Genomic DNA, 18,630 nt, shown 5'->3' with positions numbered 1-18,630 from the left:
CCTCCCACTGGATCAGGCTGCCCAAGGCCCATCCAACCTGGCCTTGAACACCTCCAGGGATGGGGCAGCCACAGCTTCCCTGGGCAGCCTGTGCCAGGGCCTCACCACTCTCATGGTGAAGAAATTCCTCCTTATGTCCAGTCTAAATCTGCCCCTCTCCAGTTTATACCCATTGTCCCTCTTGTTTTATCTCCACAAGCCTTTATGAATAGTCCCTCCCCAACTTCCTCGTAGCCCCTTTTATGTAAGGAGAGATAAGGGGAGGCTGAGGGGAGACCTCATTGCTCTCTACAACTACCTGAGCAGAGCGAGTGCACCAAGGGGAGGAAACTTACGTAAATAAATTCCAGGAACTGATTATAATAGACACCTGTTCCCAGAAAAGTGATGAATATGTATGCTTTGACTGTATGTATAGAACCTTTGTGAACTGTGCTAGAAGTTGCACGTGCATTAGGTGGAGTGACACCCTGCATGCCTGACATCGCAATAAAGGATACCTTACTTAATAATCAAATTGGCATTGATTATCAAGTCTGGCTTTTCACGGCATCAGTATCTTACACTGCAAGAACCACACCAAACAGAGGAAATGTTGGTCTGGTATGAAAGCTACAGACTTGAGCTGTGGTCTCTGATGTTCCTCTGTTCATTTGAGATCTGTATTTGCATAGCACAAAAGAAGATAACGTCTGTTTATACAAAGGATTTATTTTATACACATTTACCTACAAAATATACAGTGGTTAAAAATAATGGACGGGCAGGAGACTTCACTGGAAAAATTATAGGAGACAATTTTGAATGTCTCAACTGACAAGAACATCCACAGGCTGCCTTCAAAAGCCAGCCTACCTTGTAGGAGGAGCTACTGAAGTTGCAACAGCTTTGCAGTTGCAGTCAATTAAAAGAGTTTGAAACAATTAAAAAGGCACCTTGAACAGCTTAAACTCTTAAAACTCTTTACAATTTTAGCTATTCAGAAGTTATACTTTATGCATGTAACATCCACACTTTGTTCTTAACACTCCAAATAACAAATTGTTACTTTATTGTGGCACTCTGTTTTCTTCACCAAACCTGTAGTTACACATTTGCAATACTAGCTTCATGTTCAGACTACCACACCATAAAACTCCACTCAAAACGGTCATGTGAACTGCAGATATAGTACAACCTTACAATCGGGAAGATACAAGCATATTTAAGACAATTTTTAAAATCGTAAAATCTTAAAATAGCAGTGTTGTGAACCAGATCAAACACGGAGCTACGTGTGACCACAATGAAAGTGGCTGGTGCATTATACATACAACTTGACAAATGTGATCCTTGATATATTGCAAAGTTCTTGAACAGTAAGACCAGTTTTCTCCAGCACAGACAGACAGTCTCTCTGCAAGCCTCTTAACCAGTTCCAAAAAGAATGACCAGGAGACAAGGACAGCTGTAATGAGTAAGTGTGCTAATAAAACGTCATGGGAATGGTAAGTATTCCTTTCAACACTGTTCATGAGAACAAAAAAATCTATACAGCAAATATTACTTCTTTTCCTGAACATTGGCATTGATCTGCTATTTACAATAGCTTACAGAGACATAACACAAATGAGGTTTGATTTTCAAGTTCAACTTCATAGCTGATTAACATACATCACCTGTATGTTCTGTTCTAGCTGAAGTAAAAAAGTGACACTAATACTGAAAAAGAGGTAATCAGAAGTAGCAAAAGCACTGATAATATGTTAACGTTGGATAAATATTCAAGAAAGTAATATTGCACACTTTCACTGTCAACTGTGTAAGACTTTTCACTCCCGGGCAGTGACAAACAGTCCCGTTTGGTTTATTTGCTGTCACACTACCGTAAAAAAGGTCATTTTTTGGTTTCCATGGCAGTGGAAGAAACTGAAGGAAGACAGCCCTTATTGAACATGAGGCCTAGGTTTCAAAATTAATTTTCCAGTCTGCAAGACAGAAAAAAAACAAAGATTAGACCTTAGAAGCTGAGCCCAACAACTGCATTTCAATTTCAATTTTACAAGCCAAGTTTAAAACAACACACATAACAATATTAAGTATTCCATTCCGTTTCACAGACGCACAGAATTTTTAAGATGTATACTAGTGTTGTTCTTAAAAAACACCCAGAGTGCCTTTTTGAATTATATGGATTTTTTTTAAAACAAGGTTCAAGCAGAGAACCACCAAGACTTACATCATCACAGGACATATTATATTCTGCCAAAACAGTTCGACATCGGGCTGCTATGCTGTGTGGGTTGCGTCAAGGAAAGCAGCCGATTTACAGAGAGTAAGTAAAAACTGAAAAAGCAATATTAACATATGATTCAGTAACAGCAGTGACTACAACATTTTTAACCTGACAAACACAACTGAAGGATACATTGATGGTGCCACCACTCTTTTATGTATTCCAGCAAAGAACAAGCCTATTAGGGTAATACAGCTAATTGTGAAAAATGGGTGATTCCAAAGTGATGTGAAAAATGACACCTAGGAAAGAAATTAGATTAGTCCCATTATGCACTTTTTAAAACATGCAAAAAGTTCCTGCCTAGTTCATTTAAGTGAAAAAAAAAAAACAAAAAAAACCAAAAACAAAACACAACCTGTTCCTAGCGGTTCCTAAGTTCTTGCAAACGATCCTTATTAGATAAATATTCAAGGTGTAGCATTCCGGTAGGCATTGTCCCAGGACATATTCCACAACAACTCCAGACACCTTAACTAAAAATGATCTCCCAGTTTCACGGGAGAACCACCTTTAGCCTTCCAGTTTTCAAGATACTGTAACACCAAATGATGAAGCAGAATATATTCATTACATTTAGAATTAGCATCATCTTTACCTTTTGTGTCTCTGGATCAATTAACCAGTTCCAAGCACCAGTTGCTGTGCAGACTGATACCACTATCAGAATCACTGATAAAAAAAAAAAAAAGAACAGCAGTCAAACATTATACCTCACTTCTACTAAAAGCATTAATTTTTCAGCAGCAGCTCTTAAGCATTTATATTTTCTCCCACTTCTGAGGGAGGAGAAGCTTCTAAGTGGAAGGTAGAAATTAAAATACACAAAGAAACTTCTATTATGTGAAACTGTAAAGATTCTGGATGGGTTTCCTAGACAGGACAAGCAGATACCAAAAATCTAAATTCGGTCAGGTAAAAACATCCTGATTCTTTGAAGAAATGAAAGTTTCTCAAATAACATGGCTAGCAAAAATGTGAGTTGGAAGACTGGAGTGGAGTTGTACCAAATGCTCAGTATGCTATCTGAGCTTATGCAGTCTAGGCAACAGAAATGCAGCACTATTAAACGGCAGAACAGAACTAAACCTTCAATCTACTAGTTCTTCTACATAAGAAAAGCCCAAGGCTTAGCACCAGCAGTTTCACTGGCACATCTAAGCTGCATTATGCTTCGCACCACAATTACAAGCAAGAAAAGCTGACAGAGAAAAAGGACACAAAATTTAAACAGGAATCGGGAAGCATATTAGCATTAGCACATGAAGATTAACAAAAACTGCCTCACATCCAGAATGGCTTAGGAAGAGTAATCAATTCACTGTAAATATACAATGCTAGATACATATGAGAATTATATAAGATATTAGACTGATTTGGGAGACTACAAAGGGTTGGGGGAACAGCGGTTGATGGAAAAAAAATAAAAAACCCAACAAATATAAAGGTAGAGAAAGCTCATATTTTACTGCACACTCATAAAGTCTTGCAGCTTTCACTGGATGTTTGGAAGTTCTGAGTTTTCTGCAGAGTCTGAAGCTGATGCAAATAAAGTCTTTTATCAGGAGACGAAAAAAAAAAAAAAAAAAACAAAGAACACCACAAAAAAGAGAAGACCCAGAGTTACCAGCCTTTAGGATCACAGGGAAAAAAAACCTGAAAACAACCCCCAGATTTCATTAAATACTACTTTCAGGTTTTAAGACTGCTCTAATTCACTACTGAGTTGTGTATTTCTTATTGATATTGCAAAATTAAAAACAAAATTAAAAGGGAACACTAACAAATTACATTTTGAGAAGAAAGTTGGAAAAGATCTATCAAAAACATAGAGCTTCTTCTCTACGCAAATGCTTTTTTTCCAGGATAACAGGAGGAAAAGTTAACATTGAGTTAAATACCCCATTACATTTAAAAGCCTCCCTCACATGAATTACAAAAGTAGGAAAGCAAGCAATTCGGAAAAGAAAAAGTTACCTAGTGAACACAGTACTAGCTATGCAAGCCACATTAAATATACTTAGAAGATTCCAGTATTTTTTTTTTCTTTGATTATATTTGACAGCAAATAGCAATTCTGGAAGCCAAACGCATTCCTACAGTAGGTGTGCACAAGCTGGACAACTATTTACAAGTATCTGCTTGCCTCCCAACTGCTCTGACACAAGAGGGTCTCGGGTGGTGTTTGGGTGGTTGTGCTTTGGGTGGGGTGGTTTTTTTTGTTGTTTTTGCTTTCTAAGTAGTCATTCCTTCTGTTCCTCGGTCTCTCGGGGGAAAAGATGCTATTTTATAAGTTCCAAAAATATCTGTATTCTTTGAGTATGGAAACTTCAGTCTCAGTACAAAAAAGCAGTCTGTTGCCACCATGGACAACTGACCCCAAAGTTGGCAGCCTATCTGTGGTATTTTTAACCTTCCCCTCTTCCTTCAAACCTTCCTGTTAGAACAGGGATGAGGAGGTATTCTGCCCTTAAGGCACACTGCTGTAGCGTTTTCACTTTCAATGTTATAGTGACTGTCTGGAAAGTCTGATCCTTCAAAAAAAACCCTCCAACAACAAACCCCAAACCAAACAGAAACAAATACAACTTACTGTCCCAACTATTTCCAAAATGATTCAGCCTTGAGCCAATTCAATCTTAACCTCATTTTTCTAACTCTGGCTAACGTATTAGTTTCTCTTGTATTTCTGCAGAGTGTTTGAACATATGACACATAAGTTTTAAAGGGAGTCTAAGCACAGCTTTTTTTTTTTTTTTGGCTAATGTATCAAAGACATACACTAGTAAATCTAGAAAGCTTGTAAGAGAGAGTCCTATTTATCCCTTGGAACATCAGACTTACTTCTCCAACGTCCTGTAGCTGGCTGCAAACATGCAATGTATTCAGTAAGTCTTCTTTCAAAAGCTTTGAGATCTGGGGAGGATGTCAAGCATAATTAGATCTTAATCTATTTAGTCAAATTTTAAAGTAAAAGATAAAAAGGAATCACTTTTCCCCTATGCCCACTCATTTCTTTAACAGGTAGAGAAAAATAAGAAAACAATAATTTAGATGTAATGAAAGCACAGTCAAAGTAGCATCACACAAGGTTAGCTGAAAAGTACAACGACCATTATATACTAAAAGCAAGAACTATTCCCACTTACAGAAAAGAAAAATCAGTATAGTTGAGAAATCAGAGTATTTTAAACATCTTTAACGATACTGAGTTATATTTAGCAGAGCTTAAATAGCTCCTCCACACAGAAAATAAGCGTTACATTTTGCAGTATTAATGAACAGCATCAGGAAACCATTACGTTCCATTATCTATATAACAGTAATTAAAAACAAAGTTGACCATTTGCCAGCTGCTCAAGAGATTATTCGTAGCAGCGATGGCTTGCATGACTTTGTTTTGTAGAAACTTTTAGCACCACGATATATATGCACACACACACACTCTTTGTAAAAACCCACAATAACCACTAGCCAACAATCTTATTTCAATTATTTTTTTCTTTACATAGATCTTTCTTCTTATTGCATAATTCTCCCATAGGCTTTCCACAGACATTGCTGTTAAATGCTGGGCAGTGTTTCAAGTTCATACTCCTAATTTATTTTTTAAAAAAAACTTAGCCACCTAATGTTTGCCTACAAGGAGCTGTTTCACCCATAATCTGTTAGACTTAAGCTTCTGTTCAACAAAGTCAATATTTGACAACAGTCCAGTCAAAGCTAGAATTCTACCTGGAGTTAAGTTTCTGTTAGCACAAACTTAAGTTTCAGCTGAAGTGTTTTCATTTCCATGACTGGAAATTTTTTCCTTGAACTTGCAGCTATCACTAAATTAGTTACCATAATAAAGCAACCAAAGAATAAGATCAGAAGAAATATACCTATTATGATTATTACTAATGCATTTTTCCAAACCGTAAATTTACACCTAAGTGGTTTCCAGGTGAATTCATGAGGGAAGATTACAATATCTTGACTTCAGCCACAGAACAGTTAACTAGTCTTAATTACTGCCAACAGCCCGGTAGTTAGGGCTGTCCTCCACCTCCCTTCTGGGAAAGCTAAACCACTGCCAGCAATTAAAGCTAATTAACTGTTCCCTGACTGGCACAAAAACCCTTGCAACCAGTCAGTGAAGTGTGAGGGGAAATAAGAGGTATCACATGAAAACCTGCTATTTCAGAAATAGCATCCTGTAGGCGTAAAAATCAAGCTATTGATAACAAAGTTCTCAAGAAAGGCTTGCATAACGTAAACAGCATTAAAACAAAAAACTGAGAAAAAAAAAACCAAAACCCTTTCAGGAAACAGGAACTTCACGTTTTAACTCATTTTTGCCTATCTACCTTCTAAGAACCTTCTCCGAGTTTATCCCTTTGGCACCTGGCAGCTGTAACTGCCCAGGCACACGCCTGGGATCCCTACAGCCTGTACAGACAGTGCAACAAAGCTCCTTCAGCACCGAGTGACCAATTTTTTTGTCGAAAAGTCCACTTCTGGTATCTGTTACAAAACACCTGCTAACTCCGAAACACTGATGCGTTTTAAAAACCTCTACCAATCTTATTTTTAGATACTAAGAACTCTTTTCGGGGTTTTGACATTCTGTAAACCGTAATTTCAGATAACTCGTAATCCAAACCGCCTGAGACAGGAGAGGGCTATTTGAGGTCACGTTCTTCAAGTGCAAGCAGAGCCCTGCACAGTGCAATGCCCGTGTGGTGGGGCTCGCAGCTGGGGGAAATGCACTTCACGTGAAAACAAACGGAGCGGAGGAGCAGCTACTGCAGCAAAAGCAGATTTTAATAAACTACAGTTGAGAAAAAGGGGCGCGGGAAGGGAGGAGACGGGAATGGAGAGAAGGAAGAGGGGCAAAGGAGGGAAAAGGAAGGGAAAGGGGGCAGGGGAGGGAAAGGGGAGGGAAAGGGAGGGCAAAGGGAGAAAAGGGAGGATGGGCAAGGGAAGGGAGAGGGATCAGTGGAGAGGGTAGGAAGGGGACGCGGGAGGCAAAGCCCCCGGGGCAGCTCCCGGCCCCTTAGCTAACCACTCCACACGGGCCTTCCCCGCGGGCCCGGCTCCCGCCCTCGCACAGAGACGGCCCCACAGCCCCCACCCCGCCTAGACCTGAGGGAGCCTGAGCCTCCCGGGCCCGCCTCACCCCCGGCTCGGGGCGCTCAGCGGGTCGGTACCCGCCGCACTCACCCTCCGCCTGGTCCAGGGAGTTCATGGCAGGCGGCCGGGCCCCTCGACCGCCCCGCGCGGCCCCGCCCGCAGAAACAACGCCGCGCGCAACTGGCCGTGCGCGCCACGCCCCCCGCAGCAAGCGCAGCGCCCATTGGCTGCGAGGCGCTGGGGCGGGGCCAGGGTGCGGCCGCGCTTATATAAGGGCGGGGCGGCGACGCAGGCCTCAGAGCTCCCGGCCGGGTGTGGTGGTGTGGTTTGGTGTTAGTAGTTCTCTTTCTGACAGGATCGACCGCTGCTGGGCAGGGCTCCTGTCAATGTGGCTGTGCTCCAGCGGAGGCTGTTGCGTGAGGGCGGTAGCACCTGGACTAGTGAGTGTCCTAGAGTAGTCCGGTTGGGGGTTACAGGCTGTGATGGGATATACTTGGCGTAATCCACTGGCATTACATAGCCCTTACTGCTTTATCCTGCTCTTCCAGCTGCGATACTGCAGTGATCGAACTGGTTTTGTTCCCTCAGTGACGGCTTTTCGAGTTGAAGCGCTACGTTAGGGAGCTCTGCAGGGCCTCGGCTCCGCGGTCCCGCGTTGCTGAGCTGTGCTGGTGGGTCTCTGAGCGGCGGAGAGCTGCCCTGCTCCGGTAGGGAGACGAGATCGCCTCGGGTACGGAGGTGCTGCTGTACCGAGGCTTTCTTAAACTGAAAAAAGTCGTCAAAAAGTGATTTGTAGTAGTTTTGCTCTCATTCTTTTAAGTGCAATCACAAAATGTGGTGTTTTCTACAAGGGCTTATGTTTCTCATGCTTTAGTAGTGGTTGACTGAGTGTAGATGACAGGATGATATGTTCTTTGCAGCATTTGTAGGTCCAGCTTATTATTTTTTTTGCCTAGTTAGTTTCTGCCAACAGAAGCAGTCCTGCTGGTGGTGGCTGGAACACTCTCAGCCAGGTGGAAAGTCTGAGCACCTCAGGAGTTTTCCTTCTGGCTCTTAATAAAGATTATAGAATCATGGAATAGTTCGGGTTGCAAGGGACCTTAAAGCCCATCTGGTTCCAACCCCCTGCCATAGGCAGGGACACCTCCCACTGGATCAGGCTGCCCAAGGCCTCATCTAGCCTGGCCTTGAACACCTCCAGGGATGGGACAGCCACAGCTTCCCTGGGCAACCTGGGCCAGGGCCTCACCGTTCTCACAGTGAAGAAATTGCTCCTTATGTCTAGTATAAATCTGCCCCTCTCCAGTTTATACCCATTGCCCCTCGTCCTATCACTAGAAGTGTTTGTAAACAGCCCCTCTCCATCTTTCCTGTAGCCCCTTCAGGTACTGGAAGGTTGCTATAGGGTCTCCTTGGAGCCTTCCCTTTTCCAGGCAGGACAACCCCAACTCTCTCAGCCTGTCCTCATAGCAGAGGTGCTCCAGCCCTTGGATCGTAGTTACATAGCAAGTATTAGCACTAGATTATTTCCCTGAATCAAAAGATGGGTCTGGGAAGATGTTTTCTTCCTTACTACAGCTGTGCTCTTGTAGTTGAGAGAACCTGACATTAATCAGACCCTAAGAAGTTAGATGCTACTCTGAAAAATGGAATGCTGTGCTGAGAGTTATAGCAACCTGAAAGTATCAGAAAGGTGTAATTTGCACTGAGCTATTTATATTTCTGTCAGTTTGTTGATGTTCAGATCTCCTGCTGATCCTTTATCTTGCTGTAGCTGTTAAGTTTGCTTCTGAACAGATGTTGATATCTTAAAGCTGATTTTTATTCAGGCTTTCATGATTTGTGACACTTAAAAGCTGAACCTGCATCAGGAAAAAGATTCCAAGAGGAGTAACTCTTGATATACTTCCAGTAAATTGTCGTTCCTTTATTGTTTGTAGTGCAAAACTTCTTGGGCAGCTTAATTTTTTTTTCAAAGTAGCTTCTACTCTCATCTGTACAATTCTGTTGATTGGGGACTAACTGAGGTAAATGAGACAAGACAATGTAATGCTCATTACATGACAGCTATGACTTTAATAAGCTATTTTTTAGGGTTAGTGCATCTGTTAATAATCCTTACTATCTCTTTCTGCTGGCACCTGTGAAGCCTTAAAATTAATAGCTTAAGCACAAGGGCCTTGCGTACATTTGGATTGCTTCATAATGCAGGGGTGGTTGGAAGAAACATGCTTTGTCAGCCTAGAATGATATCTCAAGTTATCACTTCTCAAGGTGCAAGGGATGTGTCTTTGAGTTTAGCATCTTCAGTATCTGTTTCTGATTTGCACAGCTGTACTTTGAGCATAATGTGAGAGCATCTGTTAGCAGCATCTGCTATCAGAGGTAATTAGGATGGGTCACTTGTTTCTTAGTTTGATTGCATTTCCAGCCTTTGCCTGCATGTTTGTCTCTACATAATCCCTTCTAGTGCTTGTTTTCCTCTAAACATTTCCTTCCCCTTGAGGCAACATGTTACTTCAGAGATACTGCGTTAATGTTTAAGGCTGTTAGACATTCAGTCTTTTTGAATGAACTAATCCTGGTTTTACAAATCAGTCTATTGTAGTAGCTACCTTCCAGGTTTGAAGTGTATATGAGGATAGTGTTTAATACTTCATATTCCTTTTCTGAGTAGATTTAGAAGGCTTAAAATCTTATTGAAAAACTGTTCCTTTTTTTATTCCATCTCATTTTCTCTTGAGAAATGTGGTTTATCTTCAGCAGTACTGTGGGTTTTTTTTTACAGGAAGATCCGTATCAGGACTTCTTGGTTTAGACAACAAAATTCTGATCAGTAATCTTTTTTTCTCTCCTCACTAATGGTTTCTTCTAACAAGCCTGTAGCAAACATTTCAAACTTTATCCTGGAAGATGAGCTTTCTGAAATAGCAGCATTTTCAGTAGAAAAGAGAAAGCCTTGCATTGGACATCTGAGCAAAATCCACAGGATCATCTCTGTGTAATGTATGCATAGTGCAAAAATACACAGTTTGTGTGTCCTGATTTAATAGAAGATTCATTTTCAGTTCCTAGAATCATAGTTTGAAATTTGTTCTGATACATTGAATATGATGTTATGAGATGCTAAAAATTATTTGAATTTCAGAAGTCTATAAAACTAATTTGTCTTATGTTCTCTTTTTGCAACTGAATTGAGTGAGGGTTTTATGTCTTTTTAAGTACTTAGGACAGGAGTAGTAAAACTCACCCTCTTATTCCTTATGGCACTTCAGTAGACAGGCTTCTTATACACAAAATAACTTTATTCCTTTTTTTAGTTTGCCACATTTAGGTTTTCTTTGCATTAATACATGCAGTAGATAGTTTTTTCTCTGCATCATCTTCAATATGTCTCTTGTCTTAGAACATAGGATCTCTGGGAAGTCTGGCAATTAGTACAAATAGAATGCAACATATCTCAGCTCTGTTTTGGAGAGGAGGAGGGGGGAGCCATAATAAACAGACTGACTTCTGACCTAACAAAGCTGTACTGATGAAAGCCCTCTCCTGGTACAGGCTGAAGTAAGCAAGTATATAAGTTTGTGTTATGGCAAGTTCATATGGTGAGTTCAGGATATAGCTCTTCAGTAGGGTTTATCTTAGCTACTGTAGTTGAAAAACATGCTTGACTTAGAATGTGTAAGTGATACTCAAGTTCCACATCTTATGGGAAGCAAAAAAAATGAAATGTTAATGTAAGCTACTTTAGATCCTGCAGATTGCTGATGCTTAACAAAGGCACTTCCTACTGTAAACTGTTCAGTACCTCTTTACTCAAGGGAAAATGAGTGAAGGAAAAGCTTTGGGAGGATCTTGTATAAACAGAAATCTTGGCTTAAAATATTCCACTGTGTTTGCAGATTTTTACAATGACTGTTGCGATGCCAGTGTACTTTTGTAGGCTTTCATTAAAGACTGTCAGGAGGAACTGACTTAGGTGCTGTATGATGTATCATAAAGCATTCTGTAGGTTAGGCAAACCCAAACAAGGAAATGTGACCTTTTCATGTCTCCTTAGAGTTCATTAATGAGAGAGTGGGAAAAGAAATAATGTATCACTTTGATATAATGATGTTTTTTAAAAAAATTATGTAGAATGAAAATGTATTCAATGTGCTTATTTTATAATTGTTTAACACTTCGGATTATTCTAGCATTTAAAAGACTTCTGGCAATGTATACCTAACCTCATATTCTTACCTCTTTTAGTATGAATCCTTGCAAATCATGTCAGAAGAGTCCTTCTTCCCAAGGTGATTATTCAAAGGATTTTGGAGATCTGAGTAGGTAAGAAGCTTTCAGGAGCATAAATAGAAATTATTCTAAGGCTTTGGATATCCTGTGTTTAACAGAAAAATACTTGTAATCCTACAGCAGGAATATATATTAATGTTAATAGTCATCTGCTTGTATAAATAGATAAAAGAATAGATAGAAGAATCACATGCCTTGAAGCCTATCAAATTCGAGTGTAGATTATGACAGACAGTAGATGATCTGCATCGCTACCACCTTGCTTTGAAGCAAAATTCTGAAAAATTTGTTTACAGTGTCGTCTTTGCTGGCAGTCAGGGGGTTCCTCTGGCACTGAAGCTGTAGAGCAGGCTGTGACAGAAGGGCTGGCTTGCCGGGACTCCAGCTCATGAGTGTGTTTTGTTTGGTGTGGGCTGTGGAGTGTGATATATGACTGGGAACTAGGAGCTAGAAGTGGTTTGTGTTTTAAAATTAGTGGTGTGAACATACTGTGCACAGCTGAAGAGAATGAATGCTTACCCACAAAAATCTCTTGAGTTACTTGGGGAATGCGAAGCATCCTGTGAGGAAGAACTGTGTGTGTATTTTGCAGATCAAAAAAAACTTCTAAGGTGCCTGTATGTTGGAGATAGGAGTCACCAGAAAGGAGCTTGCTTGCCTGCATTGGTGTGTGTCCACTAAGGGTATTTTTTTCAAGATGACAAAGTATTTAGAGAAGATGTTCTGTAACACAGCTGAAAAATGTTCTAGTTAACTCCAACTGGCTGGCTATAGCTAAAAAAAAAAGCAGTCTATTCCCAGTCTCTCATTGCTTTCCCTTAAAGTGAGATTTGTGTCCCAGTATCAAAATGGAGAAAGTGCAGGAGACAATGGGACAAAAGTAATCCTCTGTGGGTTGGAGTAGGTGAATGGGCTGTTTTCAGTAGATTAATTCTGAGAAGCCTGCAGACAAGTTTAACCATGTTTCTTATGCCTTCTTGCATGTCCATAACAAATTTCCTCAGGGAAGAATAAAAAGATTAAAAAAAACCCCCTTGCTTCAAAGAAGTATTTTTTTTATCACTTTTGACAGTATTGTTAAATGGTAAAGTAGTGATGACTTAGTGGTGTTCTAGTATAGTTTTGCAGTCTGTGCTGTGGTTTAAGTGATTTTTCACTTGGTTGCAGATGACTGCACCAGGAATGATCATAGAGAGAAGCTATACCTGCAGTTTCACCAACAGATGCAGAAAGAATGAAGTGCCTTGACTATCATTGTTGCCATCAGCAAGGATTAACAGTAGGTTTCTATCAAAATTTTGTCAGCTAATTCTGCTACAGAGGTGTTACTGTAACCCATTTCAGAAATGTGACCCTACAAACATATAGATGATGTTTGAAGCTCATGCCTGCTTAATGTGTCTGGGGCCCCTTAACACTTAGTCCTAAAATTTCTTACACATTCAAGTTTTGGACTATGACAGCCATGAGAGACCTGTCTATGTTATTAAGAAAAAAAATAACCTTGAGAATTAAGCCTGACCTTAATCCAGTCATAATTTCTCTTATGTGTTTTTATTTTGTTTTAAAGGCCACCCTGCAGCTCTTGGTTGGTTTTTGTGGACTGTTAATCTAGACATGTTAAAAGTACTTTTGGGTACTGTTTTTGCCTGAGTAATCTTTGTAGTTTTTAATGCATGTCAGGTACCTTTCTAATTTTAAAGATGCCTTTCGCAGTTGCCAGCAGAAGAAAAGATGAAATTTGGCTACATAAAAAGGACTTGCAAGTGCACAAAACCTTTTGCCTGGTCTTTACCTCTAAATATTTGAAGCAAAACCAGAATACTTTGGAAAAATAAGTTCTTAGAGTAACATTCTCTTAAACAGAAGACAAACTTCTATTACAATTATGTCCTGGAAAAGATTTAGTTTTCATTACGTCACTGTTCATCTTCTGGAGATGAACTGGATCAATTTGAATATGGAAGTCTTAACCACTCAAATACACAGAATTGTTGTCTTGGGCCAATCACCCCTTCCTCAGGTTAAACCTCACTTGGATGGTAGACTGTCAGGGACTCTTCCAGTACTATTTGTTTTGTGTTTCAAAGTAGTTAATTCTGTTTTCATGGCTGACTTGACTTGCTGCTGTACATTTACTTGTAAAAGTAGAACAAAATGTAGTGGGTACTACATGAAATGCAATCAAGTAGATGGGTGGGATATGGAAAAATCTGAACTTGCAAATATTTGGCAGTGATCAAACTATAGTTGGAAGACTAGAATTCAGCCATGCTATTTTCAGAGCAAACTTTTTGTGAAAGAACAGGAGAGTGGGGAGTATACTATTCTTTCTCTAAAAGTGAATTCATTCTAACGTTATAAAAGCATAAGAATATAAAGCTCATCTTTCATGTCCTTATTCTAAAATCAGATTCAACTTCTGTCCTTGCATGTGTTTGAAGTTGGTATGGGTTGAGGTGAACACCTGGCTATTGTAGAAAGGCTTTTTTTCCTCCCCTGTTGTGAACTTTCCCCATTCTACAAAGCTTTCTTTTTTAGTTACCAAGGTGGTTGCAATTCTTTTCAGTTACTGAAGCTTATTGAAATCCAGAAGGGCAGCAGAAACAGCGAGGGCGGTTCAGGTTTTAAACATGAATATTTTTGGATGTGCAGGGTTAGAGTATGGTGCTTTGTAAATTAAATACTGCTTTAATGATTGAAATAAATGTGGAAGTTGGCAAAAAATATTGTGACATCTGCTTAATTACTTTATTTTCTTCTATTAAATGATGGTGTAAAAAGAAACCAAATGTACACACTCAACAGCTATTGATCTTAGTGTTGAACCTGATTCCTTGAACTGAGTACTAAGCGCAAGCTGTATCAACACTAGTGACCTACATAATAGTCATGAATTAAATCCTTGCTTAGAACCAGCCTCAGATGACTTCTAACACATTTATCATGACAAAATCACTCAGAAATAAAATCTGCCTTTAACTTTACTAATTGTCTGTTTGAGTTGTAACTTGGGTGTGCAGGCTAACATTAATATCAGGGAGAGTTTTACTTTATAGTGTACGTGTGCTAAGATTAGTACCGCATGCTATATTAAAAACATACGGCAAGGTTGTACTTGTAGCTCAGTGGTTGTACCTCTTTTAAAGTAGGGCACTATGAATGATAAAGGCTAAGACATTTGTTGCAGTTGGTGTGTGGTGTCACTGCTTTGTCTACAGTGCTCGTTTCTATACCTATTTTCACATAGGTGACTGGCATTTCTTAAGCCTGATGGTTTTAGACCCTCACAGCTAAGAGTGTCCTGTGCAAACAAAAGGAGGATTTAGTGTTTGTTTTAAAACAGTTAACAAATAAAAACCAAAACTAACAAAAAACCAAAACAAAACAAAAAAACAAACCCAGACATTTCCAAACAGAACTGTCAGATACAAAGGATAATCTTCCACCTCTTCATTTAGCACCTGCTAAAAGATTTGGACTTCTAGGACATTCTTGACATCAGCCTGCAAAATGGCCACTGCTTGGAGGGACACCTGGCCTTTTCCCAGCACCAGGTGAGGGAGACAAAGCTCTGTAGCTGTTTGGTTTAATGGATCGCTTCAAGTTAAAACCTTCCCAGTGATGACAACCATACAATGATGGCAATAATTCCAGCCAGCCTTGTCCTGGAGGATACTTCTTCTATGATGTCTGACACAAAAAATAGACTAAGCCTCTAGCTCAGGAACCAAGAGGAGGGGGAGAGACAAAGAGGTGTGGTTATAGAACATGTTCCAACCTGTCACTGTGAGAACAAGACTTAACTCAATCACTTTACTCAGTACAAGTGGATGCATGTTCAAATAGAGATGTTTTCTTACCTTCTGTTGGAAAGTGTTGGTGTGCAAGGCTGAACAGCAAGTTAATATCAAGTTTCTTGTGAAACTGAAGAAGTCCATGACAAACTTTTCAGTTATTTACTGAGGCTTGTGGTGAAGAGATTCCCGAAGATCAAGTTGGTGCTCAAAGGAACCTGGTTTTTTTTTGTCAGCTGGAGATGTGAAAGCAAAAATGGAGAACCTCAACAGACTTTCAGGAAATGATCTGTGGAATTGCTTTGAATGCTGGCAGCATTGTATGCAGCTGTGTGTCAGCTCAGAAGGGAACTATTTTGAAGGTGATCATAGTTTATTTTCTTAGTTTGTTAAATAAAAAGTTATAGGCACAGTTGTTTTGTTTGGGTTTTTTTTTTTTTGTCAGACCTTGTATATTGGGATAATTAGATACTGCTATACTGGTGTTTCTCTGGTTGTGGAATGGATGTGGATGGGGTTTGCTGCTTATCAGGCATGCAGTGCTATGGAGGTATAAGGAGAACTTCTCCCTATGTTCATTGTAAATAGACTAAAAAGTAGTTGACTTCATTTGTAATAAAGATGATTTAGGTTAGATGTGAGGAAGAAGTGTGCGGCCAATTCATAATGAAACATTCTTTGGACAGGATCAAGAATTGGTGAGGCGCACACCCATCAGTGGTAATATGGATATTGTGGTTCTGCATCAGGGATTAGGACAGGAACATTTTAACGGTGCTCTCAGCTGGAGGATTGTTAGCTTTGTAGTGGGATTTCAACTAAAACCTGATTTGTGTGTGCAGGATACCTAAAGGGAATAGGATATATTGGACTATGTTTTGTGTTGGAGTGAGAAGTTAGGTGTTAGATTACCTGTCACAGTATATGGAGCAATTAAAACTTCATAGTAAATCATTAGGTTCAATAACACTGTCAAATGAAAAGTTGGGATGGCAATTAGCCTTCCACTGGTAGAAGAGGGGAGGCGTTTTTTACATATAAGTAGGTGTGGAGAGGGTGACACATACAGAAACTACAACTGTCTTACAGTATTTATTTTATTTTGTCACAGCCATTCATGTCAAACCAGTACAGCACCAATGGCCTAAGAAGATGTTGCTGACAACATATGCTGTAGTGGAAGTCCTGTAACCACACGTGCATCACACCTTCTGTCACGCTCCAGCCTGTGACAACTTCTGAAAAATTTAAGGAGGCTTTTCTATTAAAACAAATGTTCACGAATGTCAGTGTTGTGCCTTCATAACTTTAAACTAGAAGTTGCTAAACAGTCACTAAGTAAGGTTATTTATTTTAGACCCTTGTCACCAGTTTCACTGTGGTTGAACTTAATCTGACTATGCAAGTTTGAATGGGCCAGGCCGGTCAGACTTGGATTTCAGTGCAAGTTGAATGGGATGGATGGAACTTCTCTGAAGTCATCGGACGTCAGTCAGTTGGTTTTGTGTTTTACTTTATCAATGAAGGTGAAAAGACGGACTTTAGCCTCAACTGGAATTATTGGTGTTGCCTGCTTACCTAATAACTGACAACTTTGAAGCAGGTTTATATTGATTTTGATTTGGATTGGGTTTTTTTGTATTTTCAACTCTTTTCACTTCCATTACAACTTGAAATTATAAGAGTGGAAGAATTTAAGGAAAATATTGAAAGCATTGTAGTTAGAAAAGCAGTCAAATTCATATGAGGAAACGCCTTAATCTGTAGTTACATACAAGCCGATCAAATAACGGATTTAGAAAATAGTTTTAACAGCCATTCTCCTGGATTTAATACATGCAAAATGAATGGTAGCCACTCTGCAAAAACACTTACTGTCAAGGTTAAATTATTGCTTATAGACTGAACATAAAGAGACAATGCCAGATACACTGATCTTGAAACTTTGTATATTTTTATGCCTTCTGAAAGAGGCAATTACTTTCATAGAAAAAATAGTTTAGAAGTATATGAAGCACACATTAAGCTACTGAAAGGAACTTCTGTAATACATTAAATACACTGTGGGTATTACTTGCAATCATAATAGGCACAGTACTTTTTCAGAAAAGAGTGAAACTTTTAAATGATTACAATGTCTTTAAAAGCTGGAAGTAGTTTTTACTTTATGTATTTCTGGTATTGGTGTATGACAGCTGCTTTTTGTAATTGTAGGGGAAATTTCTGCTGATAGTGAATAGCAAAGAACTGGCTGCTACATGTACGTATCGGTATACCAGAGTAATTAAATCTTTTTGTTCTTCCTTTTTGCAAGGCAGGTTGTCTAATGCTTTCACTGTAGATTGTATTGTGAAGCATTTTGCCATCTAGAAGGTTACACAGTGACTGCAGTGCTATTTTTTTCTGACAGTGCTTCCTTGATTTGCTTTCTTGTAACTCCTGTTGTTCAATGAATTTTCATTATTGAATTTGTTCATTTTATGAATTAAATCAATTGATAAATTTAATTTTGCCAAGAAACAATACCAACTGTAGATCTTAATTGAGCAAAATTTCCCTGCAGTGCAAACCATGGAAAATAGTCCTATGCTTCAGAGCTAAGTGGTGCCTTTCTGCAAGGCCTGCCAACTTATTTTTATCTTGCAGCTTTTTTCATTCACTTAATGCATTAGCTAAAACCATTAGGAACCAGCTGTCAGTCCAAGAGTAAGTAATAAAATAACATTATTTTTCAAGACTCCTTCTAATATCTATTTTCAAAAATGCAAGTATGAGTTCTATGGTAAATGATAGGCTAATGGTAGTGCCCTGTTTGGATAGCTAACTAGCCCTGGAAATTATTGCAGCCCACCTAACCTCTACCTGTGCATTCATTTGGCTGTTTATGCTACGATGTCTGAGGGCTGCACGCACTTACAAATTATCCTGCTGATGTCCGTGTGAGGTAGGAGATTGTATAGGCTTTCCCCGGTGGAACATGGAAGCTTGTTTCAGAGCCTGGAATTGAACTAATTCCCTTGAGCCCCACAGTAGGTCCTTAATCACAAAATCATTCCCCACTTCCCCCAAAGGGATTAAATGTAATAACTGGTATCATTTAAGGGTTTTTCTTTTTTAACACTTGAGGTTGAGGTTTTGAGGTGAACT

General features: G+C 39.5%; 1 protein-coding gene and 1 long non-coding RNA gene across 3 annotated transcripts; one reads left to right on the top strand and one right to left on the bottom strand.

Annotated features, from left to right (window-relative positions):
• Positions 1-691: 691 nt before the first annotated feature.
• Positions 692-7,566, bottom strand: CNEP1R1 (CTD nuclear envelope phosphatase 1 regulatory subunit 1). Its single transcript, XM_054079146.1, has 6 exons — positions 7,481-7,566; positions 5,120-5,191; positions 2,874-2,947; positions 2,408-2,517; positions 2,219-2,273; positions 692-1,967 (listed from the first exon to the last, which is right to left on the bottom strand). The coding sequence occupies exons 1-6, from the start codon at positions 7,503-7,505 to the stop codon at positions 1,926-1,928; spliced, it is 378 nt and encodes a 125-aa protein (XP_053935121.1). The 5' UTR covers positions 7,506-7,566; the 3' UTR covers positions 692-1,925.
• Positions 7,567-7,684: 118 nt separating this feature from the next.
• Positions 7,685-17,691, top strand: LOC128853518 (uncharacterized). Of its 2 annotated transcripts, XR_008452097.1 has the most exons (6): positions 7,685-7,830; positions 11,642-11,719; positions 12,854-12,965; positions 15,148-15,243; positions 15,720-15,845; positions 16,595-17,691. It is a non-coding gene; the product is annotated as an uncharacterized LOC128853518 (long non-coding RNA). The 2 variants fall into 2 exon arrangements; XR_008452096.1 differs by lacking the exon at positions 15,148-15,243.
• The last annotated feature ends 939 nt before the right edge of the window (positions 17,692-18,630 follow it).

Source organism: Cuculus canorus, chromosome 13, assembly GCF_017976375.1.
Source record: "Cuculus canorus isolate bCucCan1 chromosome 13, bCucCan1.pri, whole genome shotgun sequence".
In the NCBI taxonomy this organism is placed as follows: Eukaryota; Metazoa; Chordata; class Aves; order Cuculiformes; family Cuculidae; genus Cuculus; species Cuculus canorus.
This window is presented reverse-complemented; position numbering and strand designations above follow the sequence as displayed.